The 23,570-nt window shown below is 47.8% G+C and overlaps 3 protein-coding genes and 1 long non-coding RNA gene across 5 annotated transcripts in view; 3 read left to right on the forward strand and 1 right to left on the reverse strand.

The window, feature by feature from the left end:
- Positions 1 to 1,864, forward strand: part of ERBB3 (erb-b2 receptor tyrosine kinase 3) — a 20,708-nt gene extending 18,844 nt beyond the window's left edge. Inside the window, exon 28 of the mRNA XM_043446227.1 lies at positions 62 to 1,864. Coding sequence (XP_043302162.1) covers positions 62 to 582 — 521 coding nt within the window. The 3' untranslated portion in view covers positions 583 to 1,864. The remainder of the gene's footprint in view (positions 1 to 61) is intronic.
- LOC122427065 overlaps positions 1 to 2,851 on the reverse strand; it is a 12,559-nt gene extending 9,708 nt beyond the window's left edge. Inside the window, exon 1 of one of the 2 annotated variants that reach the window (XR_006265346.1) lies at positions 2,573 to 2,851. This is a non-coding gene — a long non-coding RNA (uncharacterized LOC122427065). Of the gene's footprint in view, positions 1 to 2,547 lie in introns of both variants that reach the window. The other variant, XR_006265347.1, reaches the window with a different exon arrangement.
- On the forward strand, positions 2,834 to 10,487 carry PA2G4 (proliferation-associated 2G4). The gene is made up of 13 exons (XM_043446228.1): positions 2,834 to 3,106; positions 4,916 to 5,044; positions 5,275 to 5,380; positions 5,470 to 5,539; positions 5,922 to 6,014; positions 7,465 to 7,528; positions 7,771 to 7,849; positions 8,030 to 8,108; positions 8,189 to 8,322; positions 8,620 to 8,714; positions 8,818 to 8,945; positions 9,101 to 9,154; positions 9,373 to 10,487. Exons 1-13 carry the CDS (start codon positions 3,019 to 3,021, stop codon positions 9,436 to 9,438), a joined length of 1,185 nt encoding a protein of 394 aa, XP_043302163.1. The 5' UTR covers positions 2,834 to 3,018; the 3' UTR covers positions 9,439 to 10,487.
- A 6,586-nt stretch (positions 10,488 to 17,073) lies between these two features.
- On the forward strand, positions 17,074 to 19,951 carry ZC3H10 (zinc finger CCCH-type containing 10). The gene has a single exon (XM_043446666.1). It carries the CDS (start codon positions 17,074 to 17,076, stop codon positions 18,379 to 18,381), a length of 1,308 nt encoding a protein of 435 aa, XP_043302601.1. The 3' UTR covers positions 18,382 to 19,951.
- Positions 19,952 to 23,570: the final 3,619 nt, after the last annotated feature.

The following is a 23,570-nucleotide window of genomic DNA, read 5'->3' on the forward strand; positions in this document are numbered from 1 at the left end:
TCCCCACTGCCTGTTACCATGAAGGAATACCACGTACCTAGCCTCTCTTCTCTACCCCTAGGTACCTCCTCCCGGGAAGGCACTCTTTCTTCAGTGGGTCTCAGTTCTGTTCTGGGTACAGAAGACGACGACGATGAGGAATATGAATACATGAACCGGAGGAGAAGGTGCAGCCCATCTCGTCCCCCTAGGCCCAGTTCCCTCGAGGAGCTGGGTTACGAGTACATGGATGTGGGGTCAGACCTCAGTGCCTCCCTGGGCAGCACACAGAGTTGCCCGCTCAACCCTGTACCCAACATGCCCAATGCCAGCACAACTCCAGACGAGGACTATGAATACATGAATCGGCGACGCGGTGGAGGAGGTCCTGGGGGGGACTATGCAGCCATGGATGCCTGCCCAGCCTCTGAGCAAGGGTATGAAGAAATGAGAGCTTTCCAGGGGCCTGTATTCCATGGTCCCCAGGTCCACTATGCCCGCCTCAAAACTTTACGTAGTTTAGAAGCCACTGACTCTGCCTTTGACAACCCTGATTACTGGCATAGCAGGCTTTTCCCCAAAGCTAATGCCCAGAGAATATAGCCCCTGCTCGCTGAGGTGCTCAGGGAGCATTTGATGGCAGCTAGTGCCTTTGGAGAGTAACTCTCTTCTTGGTCTCTCTCCCTCACAGGTCTCAGCCCCATTTCCTAGTCCTAGACAATTCCATTCAAAGTTTGGAGGCCTTAAACACTTTGACACAAATTTCTTTGGTTATGTAGCCAGCTGTGCACTTTTTCTCTCTCCTGATCCCAGGAAAGGAGATGGTTTTCCCTATTTTGTGTGCTTTCCCAATCCCATTCCTCAGCTTCCTCAGGGGAACTCCCTGGAGATATGAAGGATTACTCCTGTCCCTTTTTCTTAGAATCTGACTTGTTGACACTAGGCTTTAAAGTATGCCTTTATTTCCCTTTAGACTTTAAAGGAAGAGGAAAGGGGGGAACCTGGCAGGGGAAAGGAAAATTTTGGCTTACGATCCTTAACCCCGCAGAAAGAATGAGAAGTGAAATCTTGTGGAATGAAGAAAGAGGTTGGGAGTAGATATTAATGATTACTATTAATTGAGCATTTAGTATGTGCCAAGCATCCTGCTAAACTTTACCTATATCTCACTTCATCCTTCACACCAACTCTGTGACCTAGGTATAATCCTATTTTACAAATGAGGAAACTGAGCCTTAAGGAGGGACTTCCCTGATGGCTCAGTGGGTAAAGAATCCGCCTGCAATTCAGGAGACACAGGAGACACGGGTTCGATCCCTGGGTCGGGTAGATCCCCTGGAGGAGGGAATGGCAACGTGCTCCAGTATTCTTGCCTGGAGCATCCCATGGACAGAGGAGCCTTAGAGAGATTAAGTAAATCAAGCAGCAGGTCGATTTAAAATCTCCCAACGCACGTGCGCTTACTGTAAGGTATCAGGGAAAACGGATGTAAGCCAGAGCCCTGGGAAGGAGCACCGTCTTCTTGTTTTTGCACTGAATCAAGTCTAACTCCAACAACTACTGTAGCCTCCTCCTTCACCCTGACTTCTTATCCTAGGAAGTGGAAGGGGGTGGTCAGAAGGAAAAATAACTGGATATCTCTGTGTAAACCGTAGCCTACATGTGCTGTATATGAGCTCCACCCAAGGGACAGATTCACAGGGGTCCCAAGAGCCACTTTCAGGAGCTATTCTCATCCAGTCGTGGGAAGCTTCCAGTATGAATAGAAAGAGGACCCAGCTTCAGACCTCTGTCCCTTTGGATGGGAAACTGGGGTATCTGTTTTTATCTCTGAAATTTTTTGTTTTGTTTTTATACGTCTGAATAAAAATGCCAAAGTTTTGCAGCTTTCTGTCTGTCAAATGAAAACCTGTCAAAGTGTATGAGATAGAACACTCTTTTTCCCTGTCCCTCAGCAGTGGATGCTTCTTTCTGTCTCTTGACAATCCTACTGGGCCCCATGTCGCTGTCTCCATCCCTACTTTTCCTTATTCCCTTAAGACAAGCATAGAGCACAGTCCTTTTCATTTAAGGGTTTTACTGTGAAATCTCTATAGGGCAACCAACTGGGAATAACAAAGCAAATAACACGTTCGGGGAAGTCAGAAAAAGTCCTAAGAGGTAGAATACTGAAATTCATGTTTTAAAACTCATTCTCTTCTAAAAAAAAGTCTCTGAACACCTCCCCTAGATGCCATCAAAGCCTGTCGTTAGAACAACAGTGCCACCTTCAGTGGGAGTCCGGTTTGTAGATCGGGATAGTCCCTCAGAAGTCTGGCTGCCCAAGCAGACCCTAATTCCCGGACTCCCGATCTCTTTCCACACCCGCTCTGCCCCTCCCGGTTCTCCCAGCACCTGAGGACTTGAGGACTGGCCCAGCCGGTCTCGCCGGCAGCTCCAGGGACTCATGAAAGGGCGTATCCCACCTCCCCACCCTTATTAACGATCCTCCCAACTCGCCTCGGCTCCACCCCGCCGCTCAGCCTTCAAACCTATTTCCCTGCCGTAGCTCCGCCCCTCCTCCCTTACCCCGCCCCGCTCTATTACGGGTTACCGCTCGGCGTTCCTGGTGAATATGGTTTTTCCGGGAGAAACCACGCTTCCCCTCGTGCTTTCCAACGGCTCCGCCTTCCCGCCGGAGCCTGACCCTTCCCAGCGTGCTCGGCGATTCCAGCGTGCGAGGCCCTCGGAGGGCAAGGCCCCAGGGCCTGGCTTAGGGGCGCGAAAAGCATGCTGGGGATTGTAGTTCGGTAGTCCGCGAGGGCGGCTAGGGGCTGGCAGTAGGAGGGACTCGTTGTCCCAGCGTGCCCTGCGCCTCAGCCCGCGCGTTCGCAGTTTCTCGCTCTCGCCCGCCCTCCCGTTCCCTAGCTTGCTCGCGCTTTTGCTCGCGGTCTCCTCGCGGATCGAAGGGGTTCTGTTCACAGCTTGTGGCTGAGAAGGGCGACAGAGGCGGCGGCTCAAGAGAAACGAGGCTGCAGCGGTGGTGGTGGCGGTGGGAAGATGTCGGGCGAGGACGAGCAACAGGAGCAAACTATCGCCGAGGACCTGGTCGTGACCAAGTATAAGATGGGGGGCGACATCGCTAACCGTGAGTGCGGCCTCAGGGGTCCGGATATCGAGGCTGGAAGGGAGAGTCAAGGGAGACGGTGACTGGTTGGCTTCTGAGGGCTGGAGCGGTGGGGTCACGCAGTGTGGGTTAGTGAGGGCCCAGTTCAGGTCTGCTGGAGGTGGCGTGGTGGGGAGACTCCGTGTCGCGCCTGGGACCCGAGAGGCTGGGCCTGGGCTGGAGTCTCTGGAGATGCTGGCGGACGGTCGGCAGGGCGGCTGGGAGAAGAGCAGAGCTGGGCCCCTGGCCAGCTCCGACCCTAGGCCGTTGGTAAGAAGGCGAGGTGTACCTTCTGCCACTCACGCTTCAGTTCACATTTCTGCCTCTGATATTGGTGGCAGCGAGACCACTTCGAAAAGGAAGCGCTTCTATTTTGTCGCGGCTCCCCGCCGTCAGGAGCCTGGCCGGCACGTGTTGCCAGGTCCCCTGCGGCTGGCCGGCTACCTTCCTCCGCTACGTGCCTGACACCAGCTTGCCTACCACGTGCTTTGCTGTAGTCTTTCGTTCTTTACTTAAACTCCTTCCCTGATGGGGGCCGCCTTCTACTCTAGGGTCAGCTCATGGACCGTTAGAGAGCACCCCATAACTCTTGTTTGACTGTTCTTGAAGTTGTTCATTGTACCTCCAGTCTGCGGAGTTGGCTTTAGTTAGTCGTCTAATTTGATCTTAGGTGTTTCACAACTTTAGGAGCGTTTTGAGGTCCTCCTCACCCCGCCAGTCAAACCTGTGAATAGTGCTGTTAAAGGGGGTCTGAAGTTAGAATCTCAGAAGTCATCCTTAATAAGATTGTGCTCTTGACTTTCTCAGGAGCTGCCTGCCACTCTCTGCAGATGTCTCGCTTGCTATTTTCTCTCTTTCCAATTTAAAACCCAGTTAGGGGGACACAAAATGCTTGTCGTTGGGCTTTTAAATGGTTTTGACAGTACAGATAGGCATTTAGGATGCTTTTGATCCTGTGACTGAAAATCTGAGTTTTTCAGACTTTAAGAAAATCACCAAAACTTGGATCACAAAAATAAAATCTGAAGTCCAGGATGGACGATGGAGAGGGGATCGGTGAACAGAATAAATGCTTTGTAACACAATGGATATGTGGTGGTTTAAATCAGAAAAAAAGTTTTCCCTCTTGCAGTTTATGACTTCTGAGGCACCTGTGATTCCCAGTACCAGCTTGAAACTTTTGGGTCACATACTTCTTTGAGCTCTGCTATAAGCAGAGTTTGCTGAAGCCCAGGGACCTAGGATAAGTCTTCTTGACTTGTTATTTGAAGAAATAAGTCTACATAAATTGAGATTACTAACACCCCCTAATTGGGGTGTCTGGGAAGGGAAGAAGGTAGCATTTAACAACACATCAGCTTAGAGTCAGCAATTGTATGTCTACCTTCTTGTTGTCCCTGATGCCTATAAATTTCTTCCAGTCTGCTTTGCATGTGTTGGATATCTTGGTGAGAATGTCCTTGAAGTTCATAAATCTGTCCTACCATACCACAGGTATCATCTTTGGAAAGCCTCCCTTGCCTAGGAGACAGGTGGTGCATACCTAGCTGTCACACTATATAAAGGAGGAAAGGGAGTGTTGGCTTTTTGAAGTTCAGGAAAGAAAGGTAGAGATTTATAGAGACGACAGGTAGGTACATTCTAAGAGGCAAAACATATTCCTCTTTTTATCCTTAGAGCAGTGGTACTTCTAAGTTGGACTCAGAAACTCTTAAGTCCAACTTCTAGGTGTTTCTTGGACGTTAACTTAGACAACACATTCAGGACTGATATATGGGATTCTGTTCCCAGGGGTACTTCGGTCTTTGGTGGAAGCATCCTGTTCAGGTGTGTCGGTACTGAGCCTGTGTGAGAAAGGTGATGCCATGATAATGGAAGAAACGGGGAAGATTTTCAAAAAAGAAAAAGAAATGAAGAAAGGTAAAAAACCAATCCCCTACTAATTAACTACGTTTGACCTTTATTGAGTCCTGTTTGTTTTATTGTAATAATGCAACCTTTACCCCAGCACTGGTTGAGATATTTGGAAATGTGGAATGGCAAGGGGACTGATCAGACTTAAACAAGACCCTGGAGAAAACGCATCCACTTTTCGGAGGGGCTGGAGGGCTCCGAGCACGAGCGGGCGGTCAGGCTGTGTCTCTCCGCAGGCGTCGCCTTTCCCACCAGCATCTCGGTGAACAACTGTGTCTGTCACTTCTCCCCGCTGAAGAGCGACCAGGACTACGTGCTCAAGGAGGGCGACTTGGTCAAAATGTAAGCCTGACCCGTCTTAGAGCGCGTGTCCTTCCTCAGCATGCACAGCCGTGCCCGTCGCTAACGCTGGGCTCTGCTCTGCCTTTCAGCGACCTTGGGGTCCACGTGGACGGCTTCATCGCTAACGTGGCTCACACTTTTGTGGTTGGTGTAGCTCAGGTCGGTGGACTGCTTTGAATTCTGTTCAGCCAGTGGGGGGTTGGGGAGGGCCCACTGCTGCTGTTCCCCGCCCGCCCCCCCCCCCCCCACTACTGCCTCTTATTCTCTCCTACTACCACCACATTAAGTTTTGAGAGTCTCTAGAGAAATAAAATGGAGAAGGAAATGGCAGCCCACTCCAGTGTTCTTGCCTGGAGAATCCCAGGGACGGGGGAGCCTGGTGGGCTGCCGTCTATGGGGTCGCACAGAGTCAGACACGACTGACGCGACTTAGCAGCAGCAGCAGAGAAATCAAAGGGGAAAGGGTGGATATATAATGGACACACAGATATTAACTGATCAGCTTTTTGGGAAGGCGCTGACTACATTTCCTCCTCTACAGGGGACCCAAGTAACAGGGCGGAAAGCAGATGTCATTAAGGCAGCTCACCTTTGTGCTGAAGCTGCCCTACGCCTGGTCAAACCTGGAAATCAGGTGAGCTGTTTAGTCCAACTCCAAAGCTTCATAGAGCCAAAGATGCATTCAGGATGTACTGCTATTCTGTACTGAAAGAGAAGAGGCAGGAATTAAGAGTTTAAACCGAAGAGCTGTTAAATCTTAGTGCCTACCTCAGGTGGTATGATGCTCTCTGTAAGGGGATGTGTGATCCTTTTCTCATGGAGCCTATAGAGATCCTTCCTTTTTCATGTTTTGGATGTGTATTGTTCCCGGAAATAATTTGAGATAGATAGCTCACAATAAAACACAGATATTAAAACTAAGTTTTAAAAGCTTATAACACAAAAATAATAATAGTACCAGTAAATTGGTGGCAAAGAAAGGCCAAAGACACTTGCAAGACAATATTAGGAAGCCCAGGGATCATAAATTTCTCATGAATTCATACAGTAACTTGTTAGACTATCAGTGGAGACTTTGTCTAACACTCAGATTTCAGAACCTGTTCAATACGTGAAGCATCCTCTTTTTCTGTGCTCTCTTCATCCTTTTCATCCGTTTGTCCCCATTATCACTTAATTGCATCGTTTTTACTTCAGCCTCTGTTGTATTTTTCTTGCAGTGGTATCAAATAACTATTATAAAGCACTTTGAACAGTACCTGGCACATAGTTAACCCTTTTGTCAGCTATTATTATTTTACATATTGATTATTTTTATTATTTATACACTTACTATTGTTGGAAGATACTATTAATGTAGTGGCTATTGTCTAGCTATGACATGAGACTTTCTGGGTTCTCATCCCATTACCACCCACTACTGTTTTAAAATGAAATAACTTCAAAACTTCCTCATCTATAAAGTGGGAAAAATTAAATTGTGCCTCATTCTCACAGGGTTGTGAAGATTGAGATGATCCATATAAAGTGATTATCACAGTACCTGACATACAATTTAATAATACCTATGATTGGGAATTCACTTTCCTTTTTTTCTTAACTATAATTTAGGTGAGGATCAGATCATGACTGAAAGAGGTAAAGAGGGGAAAATAAAACTTTCTGTACCCTTTCAACAGGTTAGAATGCCAGGTATCATGGACTGAACACTGTGATCTGAAAACCTGGGTTTATACCAGCTTCTTCTGGTTAACTGGTTTAACCTTGAGCAAATTATGTAACCCTTCTGAGCCTCATTTTCCTCCTCCAGATTAGGATGTAGATTACCATATAGAATTGTTGGCACTAGTCACCTTACAGAATTGTTGAATAAGTAGACCATCTTTGTGAAAGCGCTTTGTAAAATGGTATGCAGATTTGATTTTTAGGTTGTAGGATGCTAGGGCTATGAAATGAAGAATTACTGAGAATCATTGCATTTGCTGGAGGATGTTAGAACTCAGTTCTTTTGTGCTGCTGCTTCTCATAGTAGACAACATCCTAGTTCCTGGTATTTTACATTTTATTTGATCTTGTACTTCTAGAACACACAAGTGACAGAAGCCTGGAACAAAGTTGCTCACTCATTTAATTGCACACCAATAGAAGGTGAGACTTCAGATAGTGGGGTTGAGGGTCTCAGTATGAGTGGTTTAGCAGAAATAAGACTTTTGTTCCATTGAGCATCCATCCTGGCTCTGGCATAATCCAAGCCCCAAACCTCAGTGCCCTGAGTTTCCATAGCTGGGCACTTTGCTCTCATTGCCTGCTCTGTGGTTCTACTTGGGTATGTGGGTTGGAAACCTCTGGATTCTAAATGAGTGGTACCACAGGCTTTGTCCTCTCTGCAGGTATGCTGTCACACCAATTGAAGCAGCATGTCATCGATGGAGAGAAAACCATTATCCAGAATCCCACAGACCAGCAGAAGTAGGTGCTCTGTATCCCATCCTCTACCTTCTGTCATATAAGACTAGTTATGAACTTCTCCTTCCATACTCCAGGCTAATCTGACCGTCTCTTCTAACCTGGACTAGTCTTATCCACCTTCTCTTCTAAGCTCCAGGAACCACTTATTGCTCCTTACTGTTCCCTTTCCGTTCCTTTTAGGAAGGACCATGAAAAAGCTGAATTTGAGGTACATGAAGTATATGCTGTGGATGTTCTCGTCAGCTCAGGAGAGGGCAAGGTGATGAACGTTTACCAGAGCCGGCAGAGAGGGGAGGCTGCGGGTTCCAAGAGCACCAGATCAAATGTGATCTTTTATAGGCCAAGGATGCAGGACAGAGAACCACCATTTACAAGAGAGACCCCTCTAAGCAGTATGGCCTGAAAATGAAAACTTCCCGTGCCTTCTTCAGTGAGGTCGAAAGGCGTTTTGATGCCATGCCCTTCACTTTAAGGTACTACTGCACTTAGCGCGGACAGGACTTGGAGCAGTCTGACCCGTAGACCGTACAGCCAGATCTCTTTGCTTCCCCCCACCCCGCTTGCCCTCCTTCCCTCCTCTTCTACCTAGACTTATAGCTCCAGCCAGCATGCATGCCTTCTCTCCTTCTCCCTCTCCTAGGAAGTAGTGTAAAAAAAAGCAATCCTATGCATGACTTCTGCCTGAGAGTAGGCATTATTTAAAAACAGGAACAAAGTAGTAAGACATGACAGGGAGTTAAGGCTACCTGAATTTGTCTTTCCCTCCCCAGAGCATTTGAAGATGAGAAGAAGGCCCGCATGGGTGTGGTGGAGTGCGCCAAACATGAGCTGCTACAACCATTTAATGTTCTCTATGAGAAGGAGGGTGAGTTCTGAGAAGAGAGTTGTAGTTTGAAGCCCTCGATTATGGTCTCCTCCTCCTCGAAGGCAAGGGGACATTCTATCAAAACACTTTGTTTCTCTCATAGGTGAATTTGTTGCCCAGTTTAAATTTACAGTTCTGCTTATGCCCAATGGCCCCATGCGGATAACCAGTGGTCCTTTTGAGCCTGACCTTTACAAGTCTGAGATGGAGGTCCAGGATGCAGAGCTCAAGGTTAGTGTGTGATGGAAAGGAGTGGGGACCTGGCAGTTTTTTTGGGAGTGAGGACTGAGTGACAGGAAGTCCTGAGAAGAGCTACAGGGCCAAGAGTAACACTTGGCATTTGCTCCATGTTCCTCAAAATTTGTTTTCCTCCTTCTGTTTTGCAGGCCCTCCTCCAGAGTTCTGCAAGTCGGAAAACCCAGAAAAAGAAAAAAAAGAAGGTTTGTTATGATCATCCCTCCCTTGTGGGGTGAACCTGCTCCATCTTTACTCACCTTCCTGGGTCATGGTGGGGGTACAGGTGTCAGTATGTCCTTAGTTCTCCCCATCTCAGCCCTGACCTAGAGAATTAGGAATATTCTTGTCCTTGGTCCCCCAGACAGTACCCTAAGTTGTTGGAAACTGACACACCTTCTCCCTCTCCTTTCCATGAATGTAGGCCTCTAAGACTGCAGAGAATGCTACCAGTGGGGAAACTTTAGAAGAGAATGAAGCTGGGGACTGAGGTGGGTCCCCTCCCCCAGCTTGCCGCTCCTGCCTCATCCCCTCCCACCACACCCCAGGCTCTGAAGTGCAGTTCGACTTCTCCACCCAGGACCGCGAGCAGAGCGGGGTCTCCCTGTCCCCCTCCCAGCCCCCCGTCCCAGCCCCCGTCCAACAACAGCCAGCTCCAACTGACTCTGGTCTTGGGAGGCCAGGCTTCCCAGCCACCGAAGACTACTTTAAATAGAAAAGAGAAATTGAATAATAAAATCAGGAGTCAAAACCCATCGTCTTCAAGCCCCTCTTTCTAGCCTTTTTCTACTATTCTTTGCTTGGTTCAGGTTTATGGCCCTACAACAGAACGGGAGGAGGCTCACAGCCGCCACCACTGAAAACTCAGATGAAATTTTTTATACCACTCCAGTGTCAGCATTTTCCCATCTGTTGGGGCTTGTTCCTCTCTCTGTTCCCACTTTCCCCAAGTCTTTTATCAGGCCTCAAAATAGAGAGGAGCTATTCTTCAGACTATTTTTCTTCACCTGTGGCAGACTCCTTTTATGATCCAGGCTGTCTAGCCAGGCCCCTCCCATTTTTAGGAGCTGGAGCCTGCATTTACCAATGGATTCTCATCTGTCAATTGGATCCTCATTTGTAAATCTTTGTAGTCAGTTTTGTTCTACAGGACAGTTTTTCCTCCCTCCACAAGGCTGTAAAGAAGTAATCCATCTCAACCTTGTCCATTTCTTTGAAGTCAGTGGGGTTCCTCCCTTGCTCCATCTTCTTAGAAACCTGAGCTGGAGGCTCCACTGTGGTTTTGTTCCCTGTTTGAAATACTTTGATCTCCCTTCCTTGAAAGAAAGATGTGTAACCAGAGGAGCAGACTGAAGAACCAGAACTCCTGGCTTTCTGAAGCTGTGGACTTGGGTTAATTGCTAGGGGTTTGGAGAGAAAGGTGACCTTTCAGTACCTCTGGCATGCTGTCCCAGGGAACTAGGGCTCCCACTAACTTATGAGGTTTTTAAACACATTGAAAATGACATGGCATTAAAATAAATTTGGATTTGCTCATAATCACGTGTCTGTATGCTGCTCTTATTTGATGGTGGTGGGAGAGTGAGCTGAAGTGATGATCATTTGGAACCAGTTTTTTGGGGTTTTTTTTGCGGGGGGGGAGTTGACCTTGCCTCATGTCATGCATGGAGAAGGCAATGGCAGCCCATTCCAGGACTCTTGCCTGGAAAATCCCATGGACGGAGGAGCCTGGTGGGCTGCAGTCCACGGGGTTGTTAACAGTCAGACACGACTGAGCGACTTCACTTTCACTTTTCACCTTCATGCATTGGAGAAGGAAATGGCAACCCACTCCAGTGTTCTTGCCTGGAGAATCCCAGGGATGGCGGAGCCTGGTGGGCTGCTGTCTATGGGGTCACATAGAGTCGGACACGACTGAAGTGACTTAGCAGCAGCAGCATGTCATGTAGGATCTTGGTTCTCCAACCAAGGATCAAACCTGTACCCCCTGCAGTGGAAGCACGGAATCTAAACCGCAGGTCTGCCAGAGAAATCCCTGGAACCAGTTTTCTTTAGCCATATTCTACTTTTCTAAAACACAATACCTTGGGTTGGGGGAAGACAAAAATCCTGGGTTCTGTGAATTAAGAGTACATTTTCTATGGGAGTTTGGTCTAGTTTTCTGAAGTAAAAACACCCCTTACTGCTGACACTATTCAGAACAATGTTTATTGCACAAAAATTAAAAAAACTGCAAAGTGATTATCTTGGTTTAGGAAGCCAGGAAGAATGCCTTTAGGATTAATATATTTTTCAAGCCAGCCTGAAATTTGATGGGTAATGCATATATTAGAGCATTTTTTATATGAGTTACTGCTGACCTGAAGATAAATAATTATGAATTAAACTGAACATAGATCTCTTCATAAGAGTTTATAGCAATCAACAGGTGAAGTCCCAGTGGGTTTGATATCTTGCAGGGGGCTTTATTTTTGTTTTCAAACACATTACAGTCCATTGGTGACAACACTAGAACCACTTAAGCACTTGAAACAAGGGTCCGAAATTTAGAAACCTGATTTTCCAGAACTAAAAAGGTGAAATGTTTTAAAGAAAACACTAAAAAAGGAATCATAACAAGCCTCACTCCATCTTATAGTGAATAAGGTGAAGTCTGTATGATGAAGGAAATACACGTTTTCTGTAGCCAGATCTTAACGGTGTCTTTTGGGTGCTTCTGACCTAACCATATCTTGATACTGGGAAGTTGTCTTATCACCAAATACTATTCGTGCCTAAATATACATGTAGCTGATCGGGCTTTCCTGCTGTCCATTAACTAGATCTGTCGTTAATTTGACACGACTGAAGCGACTTACTACATACACTATGCAGAGGGAGAATCACTGAAGTATTTTCTCAATAAGATGCATTTTGGCCAGGAATGTTATGACATTCTGCCTCAGGCATTGTAGGGAAAGACCACAGTTGACTAGGAAAAAGTTTATCTTCAACAATAACAAAGGTCTCTTTGTAGTATAACAGCTTTCTCGATTCCCCGCTTTATATCTTTTCAATGTTCTGCAATCTTAGAACCTTTGGAAGTTCCAAAATCGAACCTGCAGATATTTAGTTTAATAAATAAGGTAAACCAGTAAACGGAGAAGGCAGTGGCACCCCACTCCAGTACTCTTGCCCGGGAAATCCCATGGACGGAGGAGCCTGGTGGGCTACAGTCCATGGAGTCGCTAAGAGTCAGACACGACTGAGCGCCTTCACTTTCACTCTTCACTTTCATGCACTGGAGAAGGAAATGGCAACCCACTTCAGTGTTCTTGCCTGGAGAATCCCAGGGACAGGAGCCTGGTGGGCTGCCGTCTATGGGGTCGCACAGAGTCGGACACGACTGACGCGATTTAGCAGCAGCAGCAGCAAACCAGTAAAACAAATGAAGACTTTTTGTACAGTCCGCTTGGATCCACAGTAAAATGGAGGATGTCTCCAGGAAACTGCAACTCCCATGAAGCAACGAGGGAAGGCGGAAGTAGTTACCCTTTGCTCGTCTGCACCTCTAGGTCTCTTATTGGAAATATGTGCTCATATCTAAATAATACTATATCCTCATAATAAAACAGGTGAGAGGAATCTTGTACATCAAAATATTGATTTCCAACAGAATTTTTCCAGCTTAATCACTCTTCACACCTCAGGGAACTGCCAAAAGCTATTGTTACGCCCCTTGAGAAGCCTCGCCCTCCTAGGGGCGGGGCGATAAAGCGGAAGTGACGACACTGAGTATTCTTTTAAATATCCGTAGGCGGGCCCCTAGCGATCTCTCGGCCTTAGCGCCATCTTTTGAGGTGAGTGTTTGATGGCTGTGTTCGTGTTCCGACTACAATCCATAAACATCTGATCTCTGCACTTACCATCATTACAGCAAACTAACCGCAGACTTTTTTTCTTTACCCGTAGAAACCTCTGTGCCATGAGAGCGAAGGTAAGCAGTCCCTGCCAGGGAGCTAAAGCTGTAAGAATTGGCTGTTGGTAGGGGAGACCTTGGCAAGGGAAATCTGCCATCGTTCCGGGGTCGCCGGGTTCTCAGGTTGTGATCACGAGCTAGTGGGAGAGGAAGAATAGTTTGGGGAGAAGCAGAATAGGTGGTGCGTAAGGTCTGTGGGGAGAAGCAGAATAGGTAGTAAAGTTCTGTGGCGAGAGAGGCTGGAAGTGGGAGAGAGCTCATACAGGCAGGATTCGGGGTTTTACGTCTGGGATTCAGGTGGCAGTACAGATTGTTGATGTGGTTTACTGCGACTAAGCCCTCTACTTGGTCAAGAATCTACCCGGTTCTAAATAGTGCTCTTCATGAAAGTTGCAAAAGTGTTAGTCGCTCAGTCGTGTCCGATCCCGCGTACTGTGTAGCCCGCCAGGCTCCTCTGCCCATGGACTTTTCCAGGCAAGAATATTGGAGTGGGTTGCTATTCCCTTCTCCAGGTAATCTCCCTTACCCAGGGATTGAACCTGAGTCTCCTGCATTGCAGGCAGATTCTTTACCTTCTAAGTCACCGGGGAAGCCTCCTCTAGTGTTCTTCATATCTCTATCTAAACTTGTTACTGAAACTAATGATATCTTGTTTTATTCTCTGTCCTTGGTTATAATCGGTTGCCAGTGGAGGAAGAAGCGAATGCGCAGGTATGCTGGGACGTAGTTAGTACTGTGGGGTGGAGGCGGGGAGTGGAGCAAAGTGGACAAAACTTGGGGACGAACATTTGGTTTAGAAATCCAACAACTTATGAGCATTGACTGGCCAATGCCATGAATTGGGCAGAAGACGACAGAATCGTAATGTTGATTTTACCTGTCCCTTGTATTGGGTGCACCTTTAAGACTGGAGGGAAAGACTGAACTCGGGTTTGTGGGGCCCGAGGTGTATTCTTATGTCTGGTTTTCAGGCTGAAGCGCAAAAGAAGAAAGATGAGGCAGAGGTCCAAGTAAACTTGTACACCCATGGAAGCCACAGAAGCAGAAACAAGGGAAGCCAGAGGCCAGGGACGCTGGTACAAATTGTGGACTGCATGCCTACTATCTAGAACTTCTCAATGGATCTGGAACATCTATGGCCATTCTGATCGCCTTGACCACCTTTGAGAGACCTACCTTGCTCGTATCAAAGCCGTCCCTTTTGATCCTTTGCCCTGGACCTGTGATAACTATGGACTAGTTCTCTTCTCAGTTGTGGCTGAATGTAACGTGTACAATAAATCATCTCTTTTGCTGTCTTAGCTGAAGAAAAAATTTGTGTGTTATGTGGTTTTTTCTGGTTACACTGGCTGGGGATTCTCTTAGCAGTACAGTCTGTCTACTCCCTGCTGTAGAAAAAGTCAAGCTTTATATCTACAGGTCGGGGGGCGGGGAGGTGTGGGTTCCGGTCTTAGGAGCTGCTAGAGTATTGGGTGGCCTTTACTTCCTGGAAAGGGCGTGAACTCCAGGGACGGTTTTCAAGTTGGTTTCGCGGGCGTAGGAGCCCTCAGGTCCGCTCTTATCTAGGTCCACGTTACAGAGTTCCACTTTGAGGCGTTTTGCCGTTGGGTCGCGTTGCCATGGTGACACGCAAAGCTTGCTGGGAGCTTCCTGCTGCTAATCGCGCAAGTACTTCGCACACCACAGAGTGTGGTTCCGGGTCTGGTAGCTAGAGCGTCATTTCTTCCGCAGGAAGCGGAAGGGCGATAGGGTAGGCGGCTCTTTGTCGAAGCTAGAGGACCGGCAGGCGGCAGCAGCAACTACGGCGGCGGCGGCAGGTGAGGGAGGCGGGAGACTTAGGTGGAGGCCGCGCCCGGAGGGGAGGAGTCGGGGCCGGCCCAGCGGCTGGGCTCGGCCGGGCTACACAAGGCCCCCCAGGACCGAGTTGGCTGTTCCTCACGTCGTAGGGCCGAACCCCTTTTCTGACTGACCCCGCTTCGCGAGCAAACGCCAGCTCCGTGACGTCACACTCTTGCCCATCCCCTCTGCTTGATGTCACCTGGAGTTCCCTTTCCCGCTTCACTTCGTGCTCCCTTAGTGTCCTATTCATATGGTCCCCGGCGGAGCTCCGGCGGCACTGCACAGAACCTGCCAGGCGAAACACTTGCTCCGGGAAACTCCTAGGACTTTTTTCCCCCCAAACTCTGGGGTGTTGAGAAGCGTCATAATCACCGCCCCCAAGTCTAACCCGCCGTCCCATTGCACTGTCAGTCGCAGCCCTTGCACGGCTCCCTGTTCGGAGTTCCTAACCCCAACCCGACTCTGGGCTTTGATCCCTACATTCTCCTTCATCTCGAGAAGCGTCCCTTACCCTTTGTTCACTCAGAGCTGGTTTTCCACCTCTTTCTCCTAGGCTCTCCAAATTAGTTCTGTCCCATACTACTCTTACTGGCAGCTTCTCCCCTTGACAGGGGAAGTTCAGTTTGAATCCGAAGGAAATCTTGGAGCGCCTAGAGCTCTTTCCATTTTGTCAGACTTCATTCTTAGAGCAGCAACCACCCTGTAGTTCTCCATTCTTACCCCTTCTTACACCCAAGTCTCTGTTTTTCTCCTGCTCAGAACCCAGCAGTGATGTGGAGGTGGAGACCCACAGAAGCCCCGGACTTCACCTGAGCTACCTCAGGTATCACGCAATCCTGGGAAAGTTGGGTGGGGAAAGAGTATCAGATATGATTATCTGCTTCTGGTGGGACTTGTAACATGGGTCAGGCTTGGATAGATGCCATTTATTATTCAGCAGGTCAGTTCCCTTTTAGTAAAAGTTTTTATCTTTTCTTTTCCCACTCTTTTCCTTGATTGCTTTTACTATTCTGGGACTACCTCCATTTGGAGGAAGAGGACCTCTCTTTTACAGATTCTCTTGCAACTCTGGCCTGTGATCCAGTCGGTATATTTTCGGGATCATTTTGCCTTGAAAGCAAAGTCAAGGCAACAGACTGGGTGGTTGGGGGCCATGAAGGCCAAAGAAGTTGTAAAGATTCCCTTATACCCAAGGGGAAACAATATGAAGTTTTCCTATTTGAACAGCAGGGGGAGCCTGAACACTGCTTAGGAAAGGCTTAGGTCAGACACGTGGTAGCAGGGACTCCTAGTCTTGTTGGGGGTGGGGAAAGGAGAGGGCTAGAACCAGGGCAGTGGACTGACATTCCTGAGATCGCTTGGGCAAGAGGAGACTTAAAAAGCTTTTATAGAGTCTATAAATAAAGAGGATCTTCTTGGGGTGAGGAATGGTGTGGTTTGATGTCAGTGAGATCTTCCCATGGAGGGTAGGAGGGGTATAGAGTGAAGAAAGACAGGTTACTTGTTCCTGTGAAATTAACACCTTTCTATTGCCTTGATCTTGCCACAAATGGTTTTGTCCTTTGGGGGGTCTATAAGTGGAGATTCTGGCTGTCGAACTCTTCCCCTGAAATGGAGGGGAGGGGGCTGACCATCCTAGAGTTGAGGATAGTGGTAATCTGGGAGAGAACTCCAAAAAATGACAAGTTTAGATATTGCCCTCAAGGTGGTGATACCAGTCTCTTTACTCAGGACTTCCTGGGGTCAGGATATCTGTTTCTTCACAAAGTCCTCTCCTGACATCCCATGGAAGAGGGGGTCAGGGAAGCAATGTCACCAGTATCCCATTATCCATTGCCCTTAGTAGCTCACCAGCTTATCTTAGCCACAGTTGCTAGTCTCCTCATAGCCTGATCAGACATTGACAGCAGTTCTAATTTTGCTTCCACAAATTTAATAAGGTCAGTACAGGAGGGGAAATAAAATCCAACACTAATCTCTCCCTCTGCCTCTTTGGCATGTCATCATTATATGAGGTGGCTTCACCCCAACTCTCTTCCTGCTCCATCAGCCAGGCAAGTGTGAATCATTCTGCCACAGACCAGGAGCACCAGGGCCTGGGCAGGACTTCTGATCAGCCAGCCAGTCCAGGCAGGGTGCTCAGCCGTTAGCTGCTCCACTTCCAGTACCATTGTCCCTCTGGCCTGCCTCTTGCTGGACTGCCTGCCTGATAGTCAGGAAGAGTTTGGCCTCTCTGGAGGACTCCAGTTTGACACAGTTCTTCTCTTTCCTAGCGGTCACCAAGAGTGGCAAGACAAGGAAGAAAGCCCCGAGTTGGGAGGGACCAGGATGCCTGACCGGGACAGCTATGCCAATGGCGCTGGCGGCAGCAGTGGAGGCTCTGGAGGCGGTGGCGGCGAGGAGACCAGTGGGACAGGGGCAGGTGGTGGCGGGGCCAGCTCAGATGCCATCTGTAGAGACTTCCTGAGGAATGTGTGCAAGCGAGGGAAGCGCTGCCGCTATCGCCACCCAGACATGAGTGAGGTGTCCAACTTGGGGGTAAGCAAAAACGAGTTCATCTTCTGCCATGACTTCCAGAACAAGGAGTGTAGTCGCCCTAACTGTCGATTCATCCATGGCTCCAAGGAGGACGAGGATGGCTATAAAAAGACAGGAGAGCTGCCCCCCAGGCTGAGGCAGAAAGTGGCAGCCGGCCTAGGCCTGTCACCAGCTGACCTCCCAAATGGGAAGGAGGAGGTCCCCATCTGCCGTGACTTTCTCAAGGGTGACTGCCAGAGAGGAGCCAAGTGCAAGTTCCGTCACCTGCAACGGGATTTTGAGTTTGATGCTCGGGGTGGAGGCGGCACTGGTGGTGGGGGTTCAACAGGCCCCGTTCCCCCAGGACGACGTCATGATCTCTATGATATTTACGACCTCCCTGACAGGGGCTTTGAGGACCATGAACCAGGCCCCAAGCGCCGGCGAGGCGGATGCTGCCCCCCAGATGGTCCCCATTTTGAATCCTATGACTACAGCCTGGCTCCACCCCGAGGGGTGGAGTGCAGACTGCTAGAGGAGGAGAATGCCATGCTCAGGAAGCGGGTAGAGGAGCTCAAGAAGCAGGTCAGCAACCTGCTGGCTACCAATGAGGTACTGCTGGAACAAAATGCTCAGTTCCGAAATCAGGCCAAGGTCATGACCCTGAGCTCCACTGCACCAGCAACTGAACAGACTCTGGCCCCCACGGTGGGCACTGTCACCACTTTTAACCACGGCATTGCCCAGACTCACACTACTCTCAGCAGCCAGGCCCTGCAGCCTCGCCCCGTGTCCCAGCAAGAACTGGTGGCCCCTGCTGGAGCTCCGGCTGCTCCCCCAACTAATGCTGCACCTCCTGCTGCTCCACCACCCCCACCCCCACACTTGAACCCAGAGATCACGCCACTGTCAGCTGCTCTGGCTCAAACAATTGCCCAGGGAATGGCACCCCCACCTGTCTCCATGGCTCCTGTGGCTGTATCCGTGGCTCCTGTGGCCCCCGTGGCCGTGTCGATGGCCCAGCCCTTGGCAGGAATCACAATGAGCCACACCACCACCCCCATGGTGACTTACCCCATCGCTTCCCAGAGCATGCGCATCACAGCCATGCCACACTGATGGGGCTGACGGACACTCCCCTGGTGTAGTCTCCCGGGCTGGAGTCGAGGGGCCTTCACCCACTCGCCTAGCCCTCCAAGGCCCTGTCCTAGGGGCTCACTCATGAACTAGGATGAGAGACTGCGAGGAGTTTGCTTCTGAGAAAGGGTTGGGTTGGTGTGTTTTCTCCCACCTACCTTTTATGAGGGTCCTCTTGTCCGTCTTCTTCAAGCCTCAGAGGGCTTGCATAGGAGTACAGACCGAGGGCAACAGATGAAGGACTGACTGAGGGGCTGTGTGTCCTCTGATGGGAATTTGGGGGACATCCTTGGTCTTGTCCTCTTTTCTGCACAGCACAGGTTCCAGCACTGGCTTTAGAAGAAAAAAATACCCTGCCCAGAGGGGAAGCCAGGAAAGAATAGGAAGTGGGTGGCCAGGAGAGAAGGCCTGATAGGAGCCTTCAGACAGTTTGGGGCCTAGTTGAGTTGGATAATACAGGAACTGCTCCTGGGCCCATGGGAAGATGGGGACCATAGTACTCCAGCCCAGAGACTAGGGGAGCATTCATTACCTTGGCTTGACCTGGACATCCAGAGGGCAGGGCCAACCACGTTCCAAAGAAATAAAAAAAAGTTATTTTTGACAAAGGAGGCAGTGAAAACTTGCTTAGATATCCTGTGTGGAAGATGGGAGCAGTAAATAGATGTCATGCCAAAATGGAATAAAGACCCCACTCTCACAGAGCTTGGGTGAGGATGGATGAAGGCCAGTGAAGAAGGGTAGGGGCCCAGAGCAAGATCAGATGGGGCTTCAGGGAAGGTACTTTATGGGGTAATACCATTGGAGCCACCTCATCTAGTTTAAAAACAGTCCCATCCATTCTGGTTCCTGTCTGCATGTACTATTCCCAGGTTGCCTTAGTAACCAGGGCTCCCAGGGTCATTTGGGGGCAGGTACTAAGGGTGGATGTGCTGGGAAATGGGACCGGGATATGTGTCAACAGGGCAGGGCAGGTGGCAGTTCCTCTCTGAGTCGTTGACAGCAGCATCCCTCCTACCGCATCCTTTTCTCAGTTCCCAGCGCCTTAAGCCTTCAAGGCTTAAGAGGTGCTGGGGAAAGGAGAGTTCTTCTGGGGACATAAGCCTCAGGGTTCATTCCTTACTTCCCTCTGCTTCCACATAGGACCATAGAAGTTTTAAATCCAGTTAAGAGTCAGTAAGGCCAAGGGTCCCAGTAGCCAAACCTCAGTTCCTCCTCAGCTCATGGCTGGTGTAGGGGAAAGAACTCAGGGGAATAGTCTAATGGGACAGTGGATTTGGGGGTAAAGAAAGTGATCCTGGCTTATTCTTCCCCCATCACATCTCGTGCTACCTCTTGCTCTTGTTTGGTGGGTCATTCAGTATATCCTGGGATTGGAGATGGTGGGCTAAGTCAAGGCCAGTCATTTTAAAAAGGGGAGGGGGCGCAAAAGACTGAAATGGGCAAATACTGAAATACTGTTTGTGGGTTCTAGAAGCCACACATTGATAAGCTTAATGTTGATTTTCTGATATAATTCTGGATTATTAAAGAGATGGTTTATGAGCATTTAGACAAATGTGATCATAGATACCAACATGAATTCATCCTAGCCAAACTCTGACGAGCTAACTTTATTTATTTATTTTTTTGCCAAGTATCTCTAAAGAGGTAGATTTGGGAAACTGTAGATGTTGTATGTATTTTCTAATGTGCTCCAGCTAAAGACCACCAAGAATATACCTACAGCTGAGTAAGTTGGGTGGATTTAACGCTCTTTGTGATGATGGAGAGAGGGTACCATGTGGAACCATGTGTGTCTTGCAAGAGGGTGTTAGAAAGGACCTGTAGGACTTGGACTTTGATTGAGTTTGGAGAAGGTTCAAGGAAATAGAGCTTCACTCTAAACTGGGTGCTGTTAGGGAAGCAGGGAAAACTCTATGATTGGGTATCTTATCTAGAAAAAGGACAGACTAAAGTGAAGCTGAAACTGCAATAAGTAATGAAGCAGTAGTCATTAGCTGGGAGAGGGGAATGTTTGCAGTTTAAGGTTTGCACACTGACCTTGTTTAGCGCTTAAACAAAATTGTGATCTTGGTTTGTTTTTGTTTTTTTGCCTCACTTCATCACAATCACTGAGTGCCCTTGTTTGATGTTGGTGTTTTGTGAGATTGTGTCCAACAGTACCTACCTGTAAACCCAGGTCAGCCCCCTAATAATTCCAAAGGCCAGCTGTGTCAAGCCATTTCCCAGATGTCAGAAACTGCTTTCCTCTTTCTCACCTAAGTCATTGCAGATAAGAGAATAATTATGGGTCAGTTAATAGTAGAATTTGATGGAATCGAAACTGAACATTTGTGCCTAGTAAATGTTGATGGGCACATTCATGTTAGAGATATACCCAAGGGCTATATTTTTTTCATTGTATAAAAATATGAAAAGCCTACTCACTAACATAACACAAAGAAATTCTAAGTAATACTGGAAATGTCGGTAAGTTGGATTGACTAATCTGAAGTGTCAATTTCGATTGACTCTGCCCCTAAAAATTACTTGAACCTGCCTGAGAAACAAATGTAGAGCTCTATATTAGCAATAATTCACATGAGAACAACATGGGACTTCCAACTGGCTGCAGAAAAATTAAAATATTATTCTTTATAATATGTCAGCTAATATTACAAGCCTGTTGTGTAGGCATCTTTCTAGAAGCTCCATAGGATAAAAAAAACCATAGTTGCACATTATAAACGTAGTAGTTGTACCATGTCTGTCTGACAGGAGTCAGTTCTAAAGTATTGTGTGTTCTTCTAAATAGTTTTTACAGAGGGCCATTGGCAAACCAGTGGGGTATCTGGGAAAAAAAATTGATAAGACTGTGGATAGACCCCATAGATGTCTTCAGATATTTGAAGGGCTACCTAATAAAGTTCCTGTCTTGCTGCACAAGCGGAGAGTTCTAGAAAACAGCTAACATGTGAGTACTTAATATAAACCAAGGCACTGTGCTTGTCACTTTACATGCTGTATTTCATTGACACAATGGGCATTATTATTGTACTTGTTTCCCAGAGGAGAAAGACTTAAAGAAGGTATTCAACCCAAGGTTCCACAACTAGTAAAGAATGGATCCACGAATCTCTTCAGGCAGTCTGGCTCCAGCTTGGCATAAGATAAGTGCTAATAATAGAACCATCCAACAATGGGACCACTACCTTCCAGTAACTTGTAAGGAATAATACAGAGGAAGTTCCCTCAAATTTTGTGGCCACTGCCATCTTGAAGAGTAGTCTGGGACCAGATTACCACTTCCAACCCTGGGAGGCAATTGTAATTTACATATAAAGGCAGAATGCAAAACCAGGAAGTCTCAATGCACTCCTCCCTTAGACACTTCCTCTAACAAATGGCCATCCTTTTTCCTGTTACCCGCTTACTGCATATCACCACCAGGTGGCACCTGGGCAGCAGAATTGTCAATGGGTGGGGACCCACCCTGTTTACTCGTTCTGGTGCCTGCATTGCAGCTGCTGATTCTGTGGTTCCTGGGTGCCAGTTGCGAAGAGACCTTCCTGAGGATGAGCTTTTGTCTTCCACATACTGTCTTTAGTAGGAGGGTCTGATCTGGATAGGATGAGAAAGGGGAAAAGTTTGGAAAGGAACTTCCATAAGTCACCCTCTTCATCCCCCAGCCTAAGGGACTCCTTCCCTCTACTCCAGTATTTGGCACATTTTAGTTTTATTAGGTTTTCCTCTAAGGATGTTCATACATTTTCCTGCTATGGTTCTGTTTCATCAGCTGGTGGGCAGACAAATCATTCTTACCTCCTCCAAGGAATCAGAAATAATAACCCCTTGAACTCCTTTTATACCTGCTCATCTCAGGATATGGAGAACATAGATAGAAAATTGTCCTTTATACAGTTCTGCAAACTGAAAGAAGCAGTTTAGTTACTGTTTCAGAGAAAGAGAAGGGGAAGTGAGAAAATTTAAGGGAGGAAGGTGGGCAGGGATAAGTTTTAAACAGCTTTGATGAAACATAGCCTGATGAAATCTATGCCCTGCAGAGCTAAATAAAATTTAACAGCTGCAAATCAAGCAGTAACACAGCCCCACATATATTTGCATTAAAAAGTAATCATGGCCAATCCGTCTCTCCTGGGCTTCCAATCAGCCCAGTTTCTAAGTCCCTAGACAACACTCTAAGTCCAGTTAACTGGTAACAGGAGTCCTCATCAGTGTACCCTGAATTTTTTCATTCCTAAACCTACACAGTGCAATGTAGCACTGAGTTCCACATCTGACTATATTCTAAACACCTTCCGTGTAACACAGGCAAATGAGAAACAGAATTGTCTCATTACTCTTGATTACCCATTTTAGTGTCCTAGCGGTTCCTCAAATTCAGGAATTCTTGGAAAATATAATCACTTCTGCTACAGCTGAGCCCCCACCTCCCTTTGGATCCAGTTTAGTTTTAATCTCTTTAAAATAGAGATGACTAATTCTTGGAGGTAGAATGGACGTACTTGGAGATTTCTAAAGATAAAACCTCACTTATTCATCCTGCTCCCCCCCCCCCCAGCCCCTTGCCAGAAGTCTGAATTATCTAAACTCTGTAATTTTCAGACTTTCCAGTTTTTTGTTTTTTGTTTTCCAGAGGCTGTCATTACACTGCATAGACGAGGCAGAAGACTGGGAACAAGATAGACAGGGTAGGTCACGGAACACTTTCATTCCAAATAGGGTAATTTCCTTTTCCTTTTGTAAGGACAGCCAGAAAAAAAGTGGAAGGATAAGGCATGCTTAAAGAATGAAAACAAGGGAAAGGAGACAAATTTAACACGTAGGAACCCCAGACCAAGTTCTGCCAAATTGTCAGAATAGAGTGGAAGGAAATCCCCACCCTCCACAACCCCTCAACTTCGCTACTCAATCTACCTCTAAAGCCGAGTAATTAGCGGAGCGCTCCGCATGACGTCATACCACAGGCACGCCAATCCCACGTGGGGAACTCCTGGTCCCGCCTCTCCTCTTTAAATGGTAGCCACGCCTCCTCCTGTTTCTAACTAATCACATGCTAGTCTTTAGCCTTTACCTCCTTTTCCCGCCATCCCGGGCCGCCCATCTTGGCACTCAGGTCCAATCGGCAAGGTCCTGCTTCTCCCGAGCCCTTTCCCCCTCCTCGCGGA

Source organism: Cervus canadensis, chromosome 25, assembly GCF_019320065.1.
Source record: "Cervus canadensis isolate Bull #8, Minnesota chromosome 25, ASM1932006v1, whole genome shotgun sequence".
NCBI lineage: Eukaryota > Metazoa > Chordata > Mammalia > Artiodactyla > Cervidae > Cervus > Cervus canadensis.

Excerpts from the sequence above, each read along its gene's own strand:
- ZC3H10 (XM_043446666.1), top strand. The coding sequence starts at position 17,074 with ATGCCTGACCGGGACAGCTATGCCAATGGCGCTGGCGGCAGCAGTGGA.
- PA2G4 (XM_043446228.1), top strand. The coding sequence starts at position 3,019 with ATGTCGGGCGAGGACGAGCAACAGGAGCAAACTATCGCCGAGGACCTG. Across the intron at positions 5,540-5,921 it reads TTGTGGTTGGTGTAGCTCAG|GGGACCCAAGTAACAGGGCG; the intron begins GTCGGTGGACTG and ends CCTCCTCTACAG. Across the intron at positions 8,109-8,188 it reads TCAGCTCAGGAGAGGGCAAG|GCCAAGGATGCAGGACAGAG; the intron begins GTGATGAACGTT and ends GATCTTTTATAG.